At 34.3% G+C, this 21018-nt stretch overlaps 1 protein-coding gene across 2 annotated transcripts in view; it reads left to right on the forward strand.

The window, feature by feature from the left end:
- Positions 1-296: 296 nt before the first annotated feature.
- LOC135158006 (ran-binding protein 10-like) overlaps positions 297-21018 on the forward strand; it is a 31881-nt gene continuing 11159 nt past the window's right edge. Inside the window, exons 1-6 of one of the 2 annotated variants that reach the window (XM_064115228.1) lie at positions 297-358; positions 995-1162; positions 3158-3180; positions 15856-15957; positions 16885-16967; positions 18724-18836. In XM_064115228.1, coding sequence (XP_063971298.1) covers positions 304-358; positions 995-1162; positions 3158-3180; positions 15856-15957; positions 16885-16967; positions 18724-18836 — 544 coding nt within the window. In that variant the 5' untranslated portion in view covers positions 297-303. Of the gene's footprint in view, positions 359-994; positions 1163-3157; positions 3181-15855; positions 15958-16881; positions 16968-18723; positions 18837-21018 lie in introns of both variants that reach the window. The other variant, XM_064115227.1, reaches the window with a different exon arrangement.

The following is a 21018-nucleotide window of genomic DNA, read 5'->3' on the forward strand; positions in this document are numbered from 1 at the left end:
GGCATTTTCTTTCGGGGAGATTACGCGTAATTTGCTTTCACATTGCCAATATTACCTGTTATTTTCTGATCGGGGTAAATTTCCCGATCAGAAAATACGTCTCATATTCAAAATGAATATTGTTCCATGACTGTATTTCTTCCCTCATTTTATGTTTTTATGTTACTCTTTAACATCTATAATCTGTATCAAATGCACATACAGGCAAGTATGTGTTATATGTACTGATTTTGTTTAATTTGTTTATATGAATACCAAAAACTTAAATCTTTTTTGTTTGTTTGTTTTGTTTATTGCAGATATATGGGCATAGGATTGTCCACAGAGGAGTTTGGAAATAATATGAGCAAACTGCCAGGTATGAAATTTCTGACCATCAAGACATTGTGTTTTCGTTTTGTTCTTCATGTTCATACTAGTATTCTATTCTTGATTGGTGTACAGTTACAGTTTGATCAAAACAATAGGTTAATGTCAATACCTAGATTGATGCTCCTCTTCGAAAGTAATGTCACATGTCATAATATATCTGGTTGAGTGTTTAGATTGATTTAATTGACTTTTATGATCTTCAAGATGGACCAAAATGACTCGGCAAAATTACGTACATTGGAAGGAAGAATGATAGTCTGATTGTAATTGTTGTATGAACGTCCTTCGGTTTCCATGGAGATGAATCTTGTGTTTGTTTGATGGTATTACATCTGTATCTATTTTGGTTGGGATAGATTTATATGAAGGTAAGCATATAGAAAGAACAAGATAGAGAAAAGAGTTGGAAAAAACTGTTCATGTCATTGGATATGTTGATACACTGTCAAATCTTAAGTTATGTTCAGTAGATTTAGTAATTATTATTGATGACAAGAAAATTAATAGTTTTGTTTATGATTCAAAGAGTTTAGTCAGATATTTTATGCAAAAATGGAGAATGTAAAAATAACATGCATTTAAGACTTTTTTTCCCTCTCTTTTCATCTTAATTTTCTTCCAGGCTGGGACAAGCACTCTTATGGTTACCACGGCGACAACGGACATACATTCAACTCTGCAGGGAACGGACAACCTTACGGTCCAACGTTTACAACGGGTGACGTTGTAGGATGCGGAGTGAATCTTGTGGACAACACTTGTTTTTACACGAAAAATGGTGTGCACCTAGGTGAGAAAAAATGATTAATGTAGTGTGAAAATAATTAATGTAGTGCAGAGGATTAAATGCTTCTTTGAATTGAAGTTCATGGTTGGATAAAAGGAGGAGAATGAAAACAATTTGAGAGAAAATGTTGTGGAATGATATTTGATTAATCCAGCTGGGTTGATTCTGAATATGTCCAGAACAAATATGGAATTTCAATCTCAGATATTCAATCTCATTTTTCAGAATGATGACGGAAAATGGGAAGCCTGAAATTTTAGCTTAAGTCTATCTGTTCTTTGAAGCAATCGGTAGCTATTGCAATGCAATAAAATATAGGCCTAGCCATTTTAAATCAATACAAGCGATATGAAGAGACAAGTACCATTTAATAAGGCTTCATATCCTTTACAAACAAAGTAGTTAATTGCAATCTAAACCATCCAAACAGGATAAGCGAAGTTGATTATTTATGTACATGTATCTGAACGTGCTGATATATTCCGGTTTGTAAACATATCCATACTCAATTCCTTCACACAAGACCCTAGTGTAATGACCTCAAGATATTTAGATGTGCAATGTCATGACTGCAAGATTGTAGATTCCTCTAGTTGGCAGGCGGTGTGAAGAACCCCTTGATAAAAAAAAAAACATATCTTGGCTTAAAACTACTCTCAACGGGGTGTGTTTCATAGCCTTGTCCGCTTGCATTTGAGTCCGCTTGCATTTGAGTATACATATTTTGATGCGAATCAGTTTAATGTGATAGACTAAAACGAACATTGGTCTTCTTGAAAACATAAGCATGTCATTGCAGGGGAGCATTTCATGTACTGCCTATTTTCATATGCAACTGTAAATCCTTGCATCCGATTGGCTAAAAGCAAATTAGTCAGTGAAAATCACTGACAAATGTCTTCATGAAACACTCCCCAGATCAGTATTAAAGACCTGAGGGTAATGACCCATGAGATGCTTAGGTGTAAAGTGTCATGGGTTAGATCAAGATTGTAGGGTCCCATGATGAGAGAGTGTAGAAGCCCCCCCCCCCCCCCCTTCAGACAGGATAGGTAATCAAGGGTGATTCTGAAAAATGTTCTTGGTCATCATCAGTTCTTAGTTTCAGTGGAAGGTCAGCTACATGTTTGGCATGTACTGTTATTGTACAATACTCCCTTGGCACGGCACTGATAGGTTAGGGATGCACATTGTGAGGAAAGCATCAAGTTGAGTTGTGTGGAGTTGTAATCTCCATGTACGTCATGAAAATAAATAAAGTAGATTTGTGCATCATTTAAACAGGGAAATTTTTTAGGACAATTGGGGATTCCCCATATTCGCCATGTACATGTAGCTTTTATGATCTTCATTCAAACATGATGACCCATGTACATTCGATTCTACACACTTGTGACATAATTGCATCTGTGTATTACATTTTCTATCATAAAACATAACAATGTTTGGGTAAATGCCAATTTGGAAGCTGCTTGTTCTCAATATGAAAACAGATTTGTTTTGGTTTTATTTTACATATATGTCAGTAGGGTTGATTTCAGCTGTTACCACAGCATGCTTTCATTTCATGATACAAGATTGATGAAAAACATGTTGTTTTCATGTATTTCATTTGGCATTAGATATGTACATGAATTTCCAGCAGATGGTTTCAAACAGAAGTCAATGCAATACATAGCATAGTAAAAGCTTACATGTGCATTTTAAATTGCACTGAAGCACATGTACATGTATTAGTATTTTTCAAAATGCATACATGTATATTCTGACTATTTTGTGTATTACCAATGGAACATATTAGTCCTACATGATTGGCATCAAACTGAAATACTCAACACAATATTTAATGAATATTTTGAATAAGTATAATTAATATATCAGTAGAGTGTTTGCAGTTTTGGATAATATATTAAGGATCAATTCTCTGATTTTTTTATATTTTTTATTATGTAACCATGTTCTGACTATGTAATGTTTTATCTCTTTATCTTGTTGCAGGCATTGCATTCACAGATCTGCCTGTAAGTATGATCATATCTTATTTGTGTGATTGTGGATTTACTATTTGTAGGATACAATGTCACATTTTAAATACTTATATTTTTGCACATGTGTACAACAGGTTGGGGGGGGGGGATATAAAATGTAAAATGGGTCTCTTTTTTTTCTCATTTCATAAAGGATAAGCATATCCTTATTGATATACACTCTTTATTTTAAGATTTGAATTACCAAATACTAATTTCAATAAAGGAATAAAAGCAGACATTACCGAAAGTGTGAGGAAAACCTCATGTAGATTATATAGTGAGGGAATAGTATGATGAATCAGTCATTCAGTATTGTAATTGAACATGTAATGATGAGAACAGGGCCCCATCTTACAAAGAGTTACAATTGACCCAATCAATCGTAACTCTATGGAAATCCATCAGTGTCATAATTTTTCTACAGGAAATTTGCACAATATCCTTTGTAAACAAAGAGAAGCACACTGAATTTTCCAGAAAACAATGAATGCATGAATATACATCATAATTAGAAAATATTTTGAACAAACATGCATAATAGATGTTGACGTTGCTGGCCGTCCATAGTTGTGATTGATGGGATCAATCGCAACTCTTTGTAAGACAGGGTCCAGGGGCCTGTAACACAAAGCTTAGCAATGATCGTAGAACATTTTTCTACGATTAATCGCATTGACTACAATGTACAATTAATCGTTAAAATCAAGGGTACAATCAATCGCTAACCTTTGTGTTATGGGACCCAGCTGTTGATATCACTGGGTAGCATTTCATGAGGCATCGTGACAGTGATTTTCACTGACTAATCTGCTCTCAGCAAATCAGATGCAAAGATTTGCAATAGCTGAGACAATTTTCAGTGAAAATTACATTGTTTCTTGAAACAGCTCCCCAGTTCATGATTCGAATGACCCTGTACCCTGGCCCAGTCTCCTGCACTTCAAACATCGAGTAACCTTGCTCTGAAAGTTAGGAAGAGTCTGTGGTGTGAGTCATTGATGAGGGTATCCAGCTCTTCCCTACCCAATTGAATTTCCCTTGAGGAAGCCTGTGTCAGTAAAACCCTCATGATGTTGATTGTGTTCGGAGGGGACTTTGAAAGGGAAAGCCGTTTAGGAGAGGGCTGTTTGGGGCAAGAAGTGCCGTTGCACCCGTCTTCCTGCATGCCATGTAAACTAAGCCTTTATGATGTTGATTGTGTTCAGAGAGGACTTAATGGAGGAGGAGGGGGCTGTTGAGAGGGGGCTGTTCAGAAACTGTTGCACCCTGTCTTCCTGCATGTGTTTATAACTTCAGAGGTCAAACCAAACTAGAACTGACAGTTCTCCCCCATTCGATTTGAGTATGCTTGAATTGAACAGGATGATAGCGGTTCATTGACCTTCAGAAAGATAGGATACATACATTGAGCTGAGCAGGTGAACATTCATCTTATTTGATTCGATACAATCGTGGCCATGATGAGACTTTCGCCATGTTGCTGCTCACCTTGAAGTGAAAGGATTTTACTTTTATGATGCAGGACCTTCATGATTTCATATTACATGCTTTTGATGCAAGATAAGGAATCTACTCCTCTAAGAGCAAGCAAGGAAGAGGCCTAAGGTAGAACATAGTGCATGGCTTCCTAAAATCGTGGGCAGTAAAAATAATCAATATTGAAACGTCTGGAACGCAAGCAAGGACATGTTGCTTCATGAAGAACAGAGAGAGTGAGACATTTTTAAAAGGTGCTTTCAAGTGCCCCTCAGATTTCAGAAAGTCCATTTACCCCCTCCCACCAATCTAGTGAAAATAAAGCAACCACTCTTTGAAATTGAAAAAAATTATTCCAGTGGTCCTCAAAAGAAATGCTGTCGCAATTTATTTTGTAAATTGAAACATATATACATGTATATATCGAAAAACTATAGGTCAAATCCACCCCAGAAAACTGTTAATTTGAATAAATAGAGAAAAATCAATCTAGCATAATGCTGAAAATTTCATCAAAATCCGATGTAAAATAAAAATGTAATGACATTTTAAAGTTTCGCTTATTTTTCACAAAACAGTGATATGCAAAAATCAGTGATATGCAAATGAGACAGTCAATGATGTCCCTCACTATTTCTTCTTTTTTTTTTTTTAATTATACAATATTTCATTTTTTACAGATTTGACAATAAGGACCAACTTGACTAAACCATATACTATTAAACAATGCTAATCCCACATGTCCATGGAGGAATTAATAGTTTTTTCACTTGACAATGAGGAGAAAATTATAATATTTTATATTTCATATATATATAATAAAACACAAAAGTTATAGTGAGCGGATGACGTCATCCGTCTCCTCATTTGCATACCAACCGGGAAGTGCATATAACTGTTTTGTAAAATGAAGCAAAAATTTAAAATGTCAACTTTCTTATTTTACATCCGAATTTGATAAAATTTTCATTGTTATGCTTGTTGGATTTTTCTCTTTTTATTAAAATCAATTTTGTCCTTTAAAGAGTGCCATCATGATTGATGGTGAAGGAATTATATTGCCCTTGATTGAAATGATGCTAGTGATGGAACACTAGTGCAATATTATTAGTGAGTTTTCGTAATTGCAGCAGGGACGGATTCTACAACATACTTAATCTATTGAAAATGCCGGTCAAATCGCAATGAACAGCTGAGAGATCTTTGTCGAAAATTAGTGAATCGGGACAGCTGATCATCGTAAAAAATTCTGAGCTGACAAAAAAATTGCAAATTATGTTGTTTGTCCAGAGGCACAGACGACACTGCTGTTTTGATAAACCGATTTTCGAGAAAGACTGCTTCGTCATTGTCATTAAGGGCTGTTGACATATATGTTCCAGAAAGCGTCTGCGTAGTGGTTGCAAAAGCTATCTATTATAAATGTAACAAAACACCCTGTACCCACAACAGCTAGCATGATGTATACATAGTTTCTCATGGTGTAGACTGAGGCTTATAATACAGTCATAACCATTCCCCCATGATCAGACATGATGTATTAGAATGTATTACCTGCTAAGCCCTACATCACTCCCTCACTTGAACACAGCTCAAAAAATATTGTCAACAAGCCTCGTACTAGTCTGCATTCCAGCTCTTATTCCACAAATGTTTTGTACGTAAGGTAAGGGTTATATGGTGGAAAATTATTGGGTTTTTTTACTCAATTACATCCTTTGCCCTTAAAACAAAAAATATAATCAATGTTCAAAAGAAAAAATTTGGGTAACAAAAATTACGAAATAAGTCTAAATTTCATGATGAAAATATTATGCTTCTGTTGTCATTTGATGGAAAATGCTTAAAAATAAACAGTTCTGATATCCCACCTCATACATATCACATATTTGTCTTCACTATACATATTTTGTCAATCCTAAATATAAGTTACTTTCATGAGAATCACTTTATTTGATGCAATTCATAGGAAAACGATTTGATTAAGGCAAGAGTATGAGAGTCTGCCTACCATGGCTAGACAAGCAGTGAGCTATGTGATACCCCCATCATTCTAGTCTGATACAATATATCATATCCCTCAGTATCTTCGTCATAGTTGGTAAAAGAGAATACATTGATTTACTTTAGCACAACTCTGTTGCAATATATATCTAGCCAGGATAAGCTCCCATGGGCAATGAGTCTATAAATTAAATGAGGGTTAATTTTTCAGAAATGGCCATGCCCATAGAGACAATCCTTGGTATACAGTGGTATTTACCGTGTACAAACTACCATCATTCTTCAACAAAATGAAATATGCTTGTCATGACGTCAGGTACTCTAGTTAAATGGATTTTATGTGATGTACATGTACAAATAGGGTTATATTGAATGGAATTGAATGACTTTATTTCCATAAAGGAAATTTGTTTTTCACTGGTTTACACACATGTAGATGCAATGTACAATGTATGTAATCAGAACAAAACAAAAAATGGTGATGACATGTTAACATAAGGAATTTGTTTTGACTCTGGTATACAAGATTCACGTAAAATTTACAATACACAAGTATTTTTTGAATTATAGTAGTAGAACCTTGACAATTATTTTGTTTTGCAGTGTAATGCTCCCCCTATTGTATTATACGGAACTAGGTGGATGAATTGAATATATGGACCTTCACTGAGATAGTTGCAAAATATGTTGTAACACAAATTACACAATATGATTCTGCTCATCGCTTTATATCTTACATTTCTTTATATATCTCCTTTTACCAGAGGTAATTGGTGGAAAACATTTCTGATTTGCTTTTCTGTCTTGTCCGTCTCTTCTCTCTTGTGAAAACTAAAGGCCATCGCACACCTTACGACTGGTCTGCGACCCGATTTCGAAATAAAAAGCAGTAGAATTTGATGCTGATATTGAGAATGGAATATCTTACTGTGTAATGTTCGAAATCATTGTACGAATACCTATGTTCAAATCTGTGACTATGCTGTCATCCTTTTTAGAATAAAAGCAAATTTAATATCTTGTTGTTACAATGTCATACAATCATATGATTAGTTACAATTTGAAACTCATTTGACCTTTACTCCAAAATAAAGGCTTGCAAGTTTGCGTGCAAGGCTCTTATGACAAGTGTTATTCCATCCCAGTCATTTCACAATGAAGGTTTGATACAATTCTGTTGCGTGCCCTCGCAAATAACAATATTTCTGGTTATTTTCAAAAGTGGGCGAGACACAAAATCGCTTTTGCCTTGTCTTTAAGTTGCATGGTTATTCTACAAAGAGAAGGGTGTGATCATGAATATAATCCAGCCATAATCCAACATGCTAAAGGTGTATCCTACATTTATGATTCACAAAACATTCAGTACCAGTAGCAACATTACATGCTCATTATAAGGTATTACATGTAACTCTTTATAGACATGGTATGACAAAGCTTAGTAATCTTTTTTTATGTAATAGGTTATTAGGTGACCCCCCCCCCCCCCCACCTAATAAAGGTAGGGTCACAGGGACAATAATTTTTTTTTTTTCAAATTCCACATGTCATAGGTTTGTCTGTTTAACTTAAGAAAAAAAAATAAGTAAAAAAAAATAAAGGTTATGAATTTGTATTGTACATTTACCTTTGTAAGGCTATTTGTTAGATCTTCTTTTTTACAATATTTTGTACTTAATTTGATATACTGCCATTCTCTTTTTTTTTAAAAGGTAACAGTGCTTTAAGTACATATCTTGCAATATCCTAAAGGCTTCTATAATTCATCCTTCATGAACAATTTTAAAGTTTGTGCAATTTATCTCATTTAAAATAACATGGATTATGGGGAGAAGCTTGTAAGTAACAAAAGAAATCATAGATATATTCGATTTTCTGCTTTTGTAACTAACTTGATGTCAAAGTTGATTTTCATATCAGAGTTTCCCTTTAGATAATGATTGTTATGAAAATGTTTCTGGACCAGATGGAGAAAATAGCTATGCAAACTGAAAGTTGTTTTTCTATCTTTTTATGGTAGTTTCCCCACATATCAATGATTCACTTTTTTCTTACTTTCTCTTTTGAATGGTATTTCAATTTTTATTATATTAAATGTTTAAATGGCAAAGCAAGATTCATAGAACACTCAAGTGTTTATGATGCTTTTTCATGGCCACTTGAATCAAATGACTATCTCAATTGGCCAATTTACGACAACTGTTTTTTTTTTATTCTGTCGTGGTTCGTGCTATGACGTGTGAGTTGATTTTTGTATTGGACAAATACATAAAAAGGAACAGTAGAGAACAATATTTTCTTCAATAAATAACTTTGTGACATTGTAATGGGTATTCTTCAGTAGATCATTTATCTGATTACTTTAGAGAAGAAAAAATAATCTTGAAATGTCATAGTGAATGTTCAAGATAATACATGTATCGTTATCCAATCAGATTTAGATTTTACACTTTTCAAGATAGTATTTCGACATATTAACGTGCAAGCTATCAAACAATGAAATTATTTGATGGAAAATGATTTATAATTCGAACACTTATTCTAGCATTTGCAACAAAGAATATTAATAAGCCATTGACTAAAGTGCTTCTGTAGTGAACTGTACCTTCATTTGCCAAACACTAATTTCCTTAATGTGAAGGGAATTCTCAGTCTGAAAATTACTTCATTGCCAGGCAAACAATTATATTCAATTATTTTCCAATTCTATGTACATGTAGAACACAAAGAGTTAATAAAGAAGCACAATAGGGGAGGGGGGAATGTGGATCATGTTACCTCCCACAGTAACAGGTTGCCCCAATGGATTGATATGGGTTCTATACAGCAGTAATATTACAGAATTGGAATACGAATAATAACCTCAGAATAAAAAAGTATTCATTTTTTCCCTTTGGGGTATGCTTTTGTTTGGAGTTTCAGGCACTAAATGATATCCCCTATCATTTCTGTTACTGGTAGGTGATAATAATTTTCATGAATAGAACAAACAGCATATGTTTTTAAAAGTTGTCACATAGTTTAGCTCAGGGAGGCATTGTGTGTTGCCCCTCTTGTGACTCATGCATACAGCTGGCTGTGTGAGCTAGTCCACTAGGCACAATAGGCATTCTGTGGCAACAGCTAAGCAAAGAAGGGGGTAGAACAGCATTTTATGCTTTGCTAGTTTGGTCTGTATATCCTTGCAAAGCTGCGATATTTTGGGTCACTTTCTACAGTACGATCATTGCCAAGCTTATTTGTCTATGGATGTTGAATAGGAATATGTGTCGGATGTAAATCAGCTGGCAGTTCTATCGTGGAATACGAGTGACGGTACAGGCATGGCCGACTGACTACAAACGCAAGGTTGTGAATCGGGAATTGTAACATATCTGTGGCTGTTTCTATCCATGTATGGATTGCTTTGTTGATTCATTCTTCATGTTGATTTTAGTTTCATTTTTGATTGGCTTACCTTTCTGCAGCACTGGGTCATTGAAACCAACAGCCACATTTTTTTTAGAGTAAAAAATACATAATTTAGAGACATCCTGTTCCAACCTTTCATTCTTTTGAGTGGAAACATCCTACTTACTGTACTCAATGTATACTTATTTCTTGTTTATTTTATTAGGTGGTCTGTCTATGACAGATCACCTCTTATGTTTGTCCGAATTTTCTTTCTTTATTATTTATTTATTTTTATTTCTTATTTTTATTTCCTCCATTTCTTGTGGACAGCAAATCTCAGAAAGTTCATATTCAATAATCATCAAAATATTAGCACATATCAACATCAATAAGACCTCAATTCTGCAAGAATCTTAATGTCATGACGTCATCATGACGTCATCTAGACGCCATTTTGTAAAATCACATTATCAATCATATCTCCATTATCAATTATCAAAAATAAATCAAATTCACATGACATAAACTTCAGATCAAGGGTCATCAGGTCATGTCATCAAAGGTCACCTGAAGGTCACGACGCGCGCGTACGCGCGCGTCAAAATTTTAAAATGCTAAAAATCACTTTTTGACCAAAACAGAGTACGTTTTAGGTCATTTTAAGCATTTCAAAAAATTGCGCGCGCAAACGTATGCGCGCGCGTTTCCGCGCGTAACGCCTTGAATGCAACTCAGAAACACCGTTTTTTTTATTTCATTGCATTGATCATATAATTTTGAGCAATTTGATACCTTGATCAACCTTCTACGACCATTAATAAGGAAATTAACACCCGTTAAAGTTTGCAGCACGTGTGCGCGCGAGCTCTCACTATAGGCCATATATGGGCAAAAACATGCCTATAGAAAATCCGCTGTAGCTCTTCAGAACGCGTGGGGACCCCCAATTTTTTTTTCATATTTTGATAGAGTATGAACTAGAGATATAATTTCATGTCTCATTTGACCCTCAATTATATTATGACGTCATCAAAATGGCGTCGGAAGTCAAAAAATCCATTTTGCCTATTATGACGTCATTATAATTATGCAAATCTTGCTCTAACTCCGTGAATATTGGTCAATTTTCACCCAATTTTTGATATGTTGTAGCTTAGTTCTTACTCTTTCTGAGTTATTGCCTTTATTTTTCATTTTGATAAACAGATCATCCTCAAAAATTGCAAATAATAATGGCATGTCATTTTTACTCATTTTGCGTGTAATCTCTATGGGACATGACTTTTTCTCAAAACTAGATTCTACATTCTTCTATTTCGTAAGCCATATCTCCAATTTTTGTTGCTAGTTATCCCTGAGCTTTTAGTATGTTGTAGCTGAGATTCTAAGCTTTCGGTTGCGTTTCCTTCATTTTCCGATCAGATGTCGGGATCATGCCCGTAATTCACTTGCAAGATTGGATTTGAGATTCTGGTGTTTTGCTTACGTGTTAAGTCTATGGGAAATATTCTAGCTCAATCGGTTAGGCGTCAGACTTACTTCTCATTCCATCATGCAGGCAGGGGTTCGAGTCCGCGGGTGAACATGATTTTTTTTTTTTTTTTTTTTTTTTTAGCTATCTTGCCCACGATCAATTATAAGAATTCTAACAAATAATAGCTAAAATATTGCAAAATAAAACAGATTATAATTACTTTTTTATATCATATCTATTTATCTGTCTGTCTATCTACCTACATGACATATCTATCTCTCTGTCTAATATATATCTTTCTGTTTGAATACGTCCCTCTCTCTCTATCTATCCATATGTCTGTCTGTCTATCTACCTACATTGTATATCTATCTGTCTGTTTATCTCTCTCTCTCTCTCTCTGTCTAATATATATGTATCTATCTGTTTAGATATGTCTATCTATCTATCCATCCATCTGCCTGTCTCTATCTATCTATCTATCTATATATCTATCTATCTATCTGTCTGTCTGTCTCTCTATCTATCTATCTATCTGTCTATCTATCTATCTATCTATCTATCTATATGTCTGTCTCTCTATTCATCTATATGTCTGTCTCTCTATCTATCTCTGTCTCGATCTCTATCAATCTATATGTCTGTCTCTGTATCTATCTATATGTCTATCTATCTATCTATCTATCTATCTATCTATCTATATATCTATCTATATGTCTATCTCTCTATCTATCTATATTTCTGTCTCTCTGTCTATCTATATGTTTGTCTATCTATATGTCTGTCTATCTATCCATGAAGCTATCACGAGAAGGAGAACCATCTTCCAATTTCTCTCTTAATCCTTTGTTATCGCTTCCTTCGGGCGAAGGAACGATATCTAACATCAATTGGCGAGCCGCCAGGCGAAAGTTAGAGCCCGCTTACATAACGCGATAGGACCACACAGCATGAAGCTATTACGAGATAGCTCGTAATAGCTTCATGATATGTCTGTCTCTCTATCTATATATATGTCTGTCTATCTATCTGTCTATCTATCTATCTGTCTGTCTCTCTTTCTATCTATATGTTTATATATGTTTTATTAATATAACCACCAATCATCTCTCTATCTATCTATATATTTATATATCTATCAATCTATCTCTCTATCTATAAGTCTGTCTCTCTATCTATCTATATGTCTGTCTCTCTATCTATATGTCTGTCTCTCTATATCTATCTATATATGTCTATGTTTTATTAATATAACCACCTATAATTTATCTCTCCATCCATCACTCCATCCATCTAATATAATTATCTTTCTTGTATGTATCTGTTTGATTATGTAAATCTGTTTGTCTATCTATTTTTCAATCTAATATCTGTTTAAATATTTTTTTCCTGTTTATCTATCTATACGACAGACCACCTAATTCGTCCGCATGACGAATTAAAATCTAGTTTTTATTTATTTTTATTTCTTATTTTTATTTCCTCCATTTCTTGTGGACAGCAAATCTCAGAAAGTTCATATTCAATAATCATCAAAATATCACCACATATCAACATCAATAAGACCTCAATTCTGCAAGAATCTTAATGTCATGACGTCATCATGACGTCATCTAGACGCCATTTTGTAAAATCACATTATCAATCATATCTCCATTATCAATTATCAAAAATAAATCAAATTCACATGACATAAACTTCAGATCAAAGGTCATCAGGTCATGTCATCAAAGGTCACCTGAAGGTCACGACGCGCGCGTACGCGCGCGTCAAAATTTTAAAATGCTAAAAATCACTTTTTGACCAAAACAGAGTACGTTTTAGGTCATTTTAAGCATTTCAAAAAATTGCGCGCGCAAACGTATGCGCGCGCGTTTCCGCGCGTAACGCCTTGAATGCAACTCAGAAACACCGTTTTTTTTATTTCATTGCATTGATCATATAATTTTGAGCAATTTGATACCTTGATCAACCTTCTACGACCATTAATAAGGAAATTAACACCCGTTAAAGTTTGCAGCACGTGTGCGCGCGAGCTCTCACTATAGGCCATATATGGGCAAAAACATGCCTATAGAAAATCCGCTGTAGCTCTTCAGAACGCATGGGGACCCCCAATTTTTTTTTCATATTTTGATAGAGTATGAACTAGAGATATAATTTCATGTCTCATTTGACCCTCAATTATATTATGACGTCATCAAAATGGCGTCGGAATTCAAAAAATCCATTTTGCCTATTATGACGTCATTATAATTATGCAAATCTTGCTCTAACTCCGTGAATATTGGTCAATTTTCACCCAATTTTTGATATGTTGTAGCTTAGTTCTTACTCTTTCTGAGTTATTGCCTTTATTTTTCATTTTGATAGACAAATCATCCTCAAAAATTGCAAATAATAATGGCATGTCATTTTTACTCATTTTGCGTGTAATCTCTATGGGACATGACTTTTTCTCAAAACTAGATTCTACATTCTTCTATTTCGTAAGCCATATCTCCAATTTTTGTTGCTAGTTATCCCTGAGCTTTTAGTATGTTGTAGCTGAGATTCTAAGCTTTCGGTTGCGTTTCCTTCATTTTCCGATCAGATGTCGGGATCATGCCCGTAATTCACTTGCAAGATTGGATTTGAGATTCTGGTGTTTTGCTTACGTGTTAAGTCTATGGGAAATATTCTAGCTCAATCGGTTAGGCGTCAGACTTACTTCTCATTCCATCATGCAGGCAGGGGTTCGAGTCCGCGGGTGAACATGATTTTTTTTTTTTTTTTTTTTTTTTTAGCTATCTTGCCCACGATCAATTATAAGAATTCTAACAAATAATAGCTAAAATATTGCAAAATAAAACAGATTATAATTACTTTTTTATATCATATCTATTTATCTGTCTGTCTATCTACCTACATGACATATCTATCTCTCTGTCTAATATATATCTTTCTGTTTGAATACGTCCCCCTCTCTCTATCTATCCATATGTCTGTCTGTCTATCTACCTACATTGTATATCTATCTGTCTGTTTATCTCTCTCTCTCTCTCTCTGTCTAATATATATGTATCTATCTGTTTAGATATGTCTATCTATCTATCCATCCATCTGCCTGTCTCTATCTATCTATCTATCTATATATATATCTATCTATCTGTCTGTCTGTCTCTCTATCTATCTATCTATCTGTCTATCTATCTATCTATCTATCTATATGTCTGTCTCTCTATTCATCTATATGTCTGTCTCTCTATCTATCTCTGTCTCGATCTCTATCAATCTATATGTCTGTCTCTGTATCTATCTATATGTCTATCTATCTATCTATCTATCTATCTATCTATCTATCTATATATCTATCTATATGTCTGTCTCTCTATCTATCTATATTTCTGTCTCTCTGTCTATCTATATGTTTGTCTATCTATATGTCTGTCTCTCTGTCTATCTATATGTTTGTCTATCTATATGTCTGTCTATCTATCCATGAAGCTATCACGAGAAGGAGAACCATCTTCCAATTTCTCTCTTAATCCTTTGTTATCGCTTCCTTCGGGCGAAGGAACGATATCTAACATCAATTGGCGAGCCGCCAGGCGAAAGTTAGAGCCCGCTTACATAACGCGATAGGACCACGCAGCATGAAGCTATTACGAGATAGCTCGTAATAGCTTCATGATATGTCTGTCTCTCTATCTATATATATGTCTGTCTATCTATCTGTCTATCTATCTATCTGTCTGTCTCTCTTTCTATCTATATGTTTATATATGTTTTATTAATATAACCACCAATCATCTCTCTATCTATCTATATATCTATATATCTATCAATCTATCTCTCTATCTATAAGTCTGTCTCTCTATCTATCTATATGTCTGTCTCTCTATCTATATGTCTGTCTCTCTATATCTATCTTTATATGTCTATGTTTTATTAATATAACCACCTATAATTTATCTCTCCATCCATCACTCCATCCATCTAATATAATTATCTTTCTTGTATGTATCTGTTTGATTATGTAAATCTGTTTGTCTATCTATTTTTCAATCTAATATCTGTTTAAATATTTTTTTCCTGTTTATCTATCTATACGACAGACCACCTAATTCGTCCGCATGACGAATTAAAATCTAGTTTTATATTTGAATTCCAGAAATATTTTTTCATATTCTGTGTATTTTGCCCCTTATTCTCTTTTTTCTCCATTTTTGTTGTTATTGTTGTTTGGTTTAATCGTTCATCAAGTCTTTCTCACGCCTTTGTTGTTTATATATTCATTATAGTTCACTTCGTCTTTTCTTCTTCTTTTTTTAATACAGAGCAACTTGTATCCAACCGTAGGCCTTCAGACGCCTGGTGAAATCGTTGATACAAACTTTGGTCAGAGCCCATTTGTGTTCAATATAGAAGACCTCATGCAGGTATATCAATATTATTATGATCAACAATACATGTTGCCTTGAATGTATCCATGAAATTTAGCAACCTCATGGGATAGTTTCTGGATGGTTTATTGAATTATGCGAATCTTAGAAATAAATGTATTATTTATCAAAATATGTATCTTGCTGATCCTATCATGGAAATTTAGATTTGCATCAAACTTTATGAATTATATATATTTTTTGACCAGTCCTTGAGTAACAAAGAACAAATCTAAATTTACATGCCCAATCTATAATGTTGAATAGATAAATGATCAGAAATTATACGCTTCATTAAGCTCTGTTAATTAAGTCAATAGAAATGTAGAGTTAACTTTGGTATTTTTTATATAAAAAAAAAATATATGCCTTAGTCGTAATTACCATAGGAATTACACTTAATTTGAGGTCTCATTTTAATAAGATTCACTCATTATATATGATCAATTTATCATCTTGCTTTGGTAACCCAAAATTAAACATTTAGGTAAATCCACTGTCCTTTAAAAGGAAAAGCCAGTTAAGGTAACAATCTAAAAAAGAGTTCGAATAGAATCCAGTAAAAATACCACCCAAGCGTTTGTATGTATTAATGTGCTGAATGGCTCTGGAGGAAAATGCGTTAGTGCTGAGAAATGAGCAAAATAAACATGCATTCCCATCAAATGTTGGGTATTTTTCTAAGCAATAGTTATACACTGTGTTAGTGATCATAAGTGTTGTCAGTTTTCAGTTATTAGATTTAATGATTTCACAAAGATAAGTTCATGTTAATGTACAAGGTTTAGATCTATGGTGAATTAAACCTTGATTTTAAAGACTTCCAAAAAATTTTGCTGCAACTACATTCTCATACCTTTAATTTTGTCAGGTGAATGAGATTATAAAGTTATTTTTAATGATGATGTTATTTCTTCTAAGCAGGAAATGAGGATGAAGACTAAGACAACAATAGAGAATTATCCAGTACCAGATGACCAAGGGGAATGGCAATCAGTGCTACACAGGTTTGCACAACGTCTTTTATGGAAAGAAAAATATTGGAAAATAGCATTGAAAAGGACTTACTGACATATTGTTTTGTTCTTGTGTTCTGTTCATTCATGGGATTTCATTCCGATGAGTGCACATTGAAAAGCTTCAGTGTGTCCATTTTTAATGCTATTTTTCCGATTTGAAGTACCAAACACTTGAAAATGATGATAATGATAATAATATATAGCATTTAGAGTGTGGCTTCTCTCTAGTTTGCTATTTAGAGGTGCAAATTTAATTATTACACAGGAGGGGGGGGGGTGTTAAGTTGGAGCACTATGAGCAATAGCTTTTTCACCAAATGAGCATTTGACTTTACGAGTTATCAACAGCCCTGTTCCTGAAGATCTCAGATTTCAAGTGGGTCCATATTCTGAGATAAGATCGTTAAAATAATGAGGAGCACAACCATTAACAATTTTCCATGTAAGCCAAAAAAATCTTGAATTTTATTCGCTCCACCACGGGCAACCAGTGAAGTTATTTTAGAACTGGCGCTGTGTGCATATATTTATCAAAAATGAATATATTTGTACGTCCATGTGCATATCAATCAAGATTTTACATTCTGGGGAAAGCTGGTAAATTGTGTTTCTTGATAGGAAGGAAGTTTATTAATGGATGGATGCTCCAAGTTTTATCAGATTATACCAAAAAAAATTTGTCCAGGGTGTAAAAGTTGGCCAGCGCCAAATGAAAGAAATGGACAGTGAAAGTAGTCTCAATGATGCTTATTATTTGTGTACTGTATCTAATGAGTAATCTGCCTCACTTGTCTTTCTCATATCAGACAGCCCTGCATAGTACAGTAAATATTACTAGGACTTTTTTTGTGAAGATATGATAATAACTCACATCTTATATAGTACTTTCAATGAAATTCATATTAAAGCGCTTGACAATGTAGATACTTAACCCTAATTCTCCCGGGGGGGGGGGGGGGGGGTCATAATGGCCCCCCCTCGACAATTTTTCGCGATATATCTGCTGCGCAAAATTTTTTGACCTCGCCGCTCACTGACTTTTTATTTTCAAGTCTCGCGCAAATTTTGAGACCAAATTTGTGACGCTCCGTTACGCGGTTACGACATTACGCAACAATATGTAAGTGCATGTCAGACCCAAAATTGCTCATAAACGTGATTTCGTGTACAAATCCAATGCAAATTGTGTATTTAGCCAAAATTCATAAATGTATCAATATTTCTACTTTTACTGATTGAACTTAATTAATTTTGCCTTGTTAATGATTAGAATTAAGTCTGGAACGATTTCCATTGAAAAAACAAAGAAATACATGAGAAATTAAAAAAACAATAAAATAGATAAGAAATCAGTCTTGGTACCAGAATTTTTTTCATTCACAATTGTTAGGAATGCTATAAAGAATATTTTCACCAAAAAATAGCATTCTAGGAGCTTTATTTAGTGAATCAGAGCAAAATGTATGATTTCATGAATAAATTAGCATAATTAATTCATATAAAATAAAAATGTATGAATTCAGTGAAATTTACCAATGCAACTGCGTAGATTACGTCATTCTCTAACATCATGCAAATTTTTGTTGTAGATCTTAAGGGAGGGCCATAATGCCCCCCCCCCCCCCCCCCGGAATGACAAGAATCAAAATACCCCGGGAGATTTAGGGTTAAAATGTATATTTTCTTGATAAATATGTTACTATCTGTTGAGCATATTTTCTTTCTATTTCTTTCTCATTTAAAGAATTGTGTCAACGTATTTAGTTCACCATGGTTACAGTCAAACAGCCGAGAGCTTTGCTCGGAGTACAAGACAAACAATAGCTGAAGAAGTCATGTCAATTAAAAACAGGCAAAGTGAGTTTCATTTCCTTATTCGCCACCTGCTAATCCTGCTGTTGATGTTGTCTTGTAAAACTGCATGTTCAGTGTTTATATATAGTGAACAGTTAAAGGTCAAATCCATCCCAACAACAAATTGATATGATGAAATAAAAAAAATATCAATAAACATAATACTATACATTCCATTAAGATAATTTTTAAATACTATACATTCCATTAAGATAATTTTGAAATAGGACGTTACGACAATCCAGTTAAACAAAAACGGATTTGCAACACATGAGCAAATGAGTGAGCCGGAAATGTCAAACACCTTAATTTTTTTTTTTTTTTTTTTGGGGGGGGTAGATTTGAATATTAACTTGAGATGCAATAGTGGCAATTCCAGAATCCAGATTATAACGATGGAGTCAACCATATTTTACAGTTACAAGGAAAAATAAGTGTGTGACATCAGTTCGCTCATTTGCATACCACCTATGTTGAACTGTTTTATGAAAATTAAGCAATATTTAAAAATATCCAATTTGATTTTTTTTAAGATTTAACATTATCGTTGTCTATTTGACTTGTTTAAGTGGAATTGGCCTTTAAGAACACTTCCATGTCTGTAATTCTTTGTTCTTACTACTCCTCAAGTTCTTTCTCGTATCTTGCACCCATCTCTGCATCACATGTCCCTGTGCCTGTTCTTCCTCTTCTGCATCCTCTAATTTATTTTTTCCCTCTGTTTAACTGTACTTTTTAAAAATCCTTTGTGTGTCTAAATATTGTTGTTGTATTGTCCTCTTAATCTATACAGTCATCATTTCAATCCTGTGTGGATATCCACATGCATGTCTAAGATGAGTCATTCATTATTTTGATTGACATGTATGATGTTATATTAGCATAACATTCAAACCATTCATATTTTTGCACACAGACATGTAATGATTTTCGTATGTAGAGGAAATGATATTGGATCTTTATACAATCAATGTTAAGATAGACAGATAGATAGGTGGATGGATAGATATATAGATAGACAGATAGATGGATGGATGGATGGATGGATGGATGGATGGATGGATGGATGGATGGATGGATGGATGGATGGATGGATGGACGGACGGACGGACGGACGGACGGACGGACGGATGGATATACAGACAGTTGGACGGATGGATGGATGGATATACAGACAGTTGGACGGACGGACGGATGGATGGATATACAGACAGTTGGACGGACGGACGGATGGATGGATGGATATACAGACAGTTGGACGGACGGACGGATGGATGGATGGATATACAGACAGTTGGACGGACGGACGGATGGATGGATATACAGACAGTTGGACGGACGGACGGATGGATGGATGGATATACAGACAGTTGGACGGACGGACGGATGGATGGATATACAGACAGTTGGACGGACGGACGGATGGATGGGTGGGTGGGTGGATGGATATATAGACAGACAAACAGACACACAGATAGATAGATACTTGACATCTTTCAAACTGTTTCTTCATACTACATGAATAAGTTCCCAGTGAATCCATATGTTGGTGGTTGTGTCCTTGTCTGACAAGATGTCTAATGAAAACAGACGGTATTTTCCTGTGCCAGTAGTTTCCTCAGGGGTATAACCATTCTCAGTTTTTATCCTTCATTCCAACTGATTACCTCCATTTCATTTATTATTGTATGATGTGAGGTTTTATTATCAGGTTACCATGGTGATCAATTGTTTGTGTTTTCCCACAAAAAATACACTGGTGCAGTTTTAATGATGCATGGTTTTGTTGGACGAACATTGAAGTTTGTGAAATTGAATGTGTAGTCAAAATGACTGAAAAATTATTAAATTAATTTTATGAAAACAAAATATAATCTTATTTCTTATGCCCTTTAAAAATGTAATTAGTATGGTACTTTATTCATGCTTTGCACAAGGCCAAAATAAACAAGATGCTGTAACTCGTAAACACTTAAGATCATCTGCAATATGTACTTGATAGCACTTATGTGCAGTACTGCACATGTATCAGTGAAATGTACTTTCTTCTCACTCGGCAATTTATTATTTTGATTTTTCTAGTGCAATGTGATGTAGACACATTCATGAGAATATGTTTATTATAAATAAAAACTATTCATTCATCACTTCATCATTTCATAAAAAAACTTCTTTAGTTCTGTAC

Source organism: Lytechinus pictus, unplaced genomic scaffold, assembly GCF_037042905.1.
Source record: "Lytechinus pictus isolate F3 Inbred unplaced genomic scaffold, Lp3.0 scaffold_25, whole genome shotgun sequence".
Taxonomy (NCBI): Eukaryota; Metazoa; Echinodermata; class Echinoidea; order Temnopleuroida; family Toxopneustidae; genus Lytechinus; species Lytechinus pictus.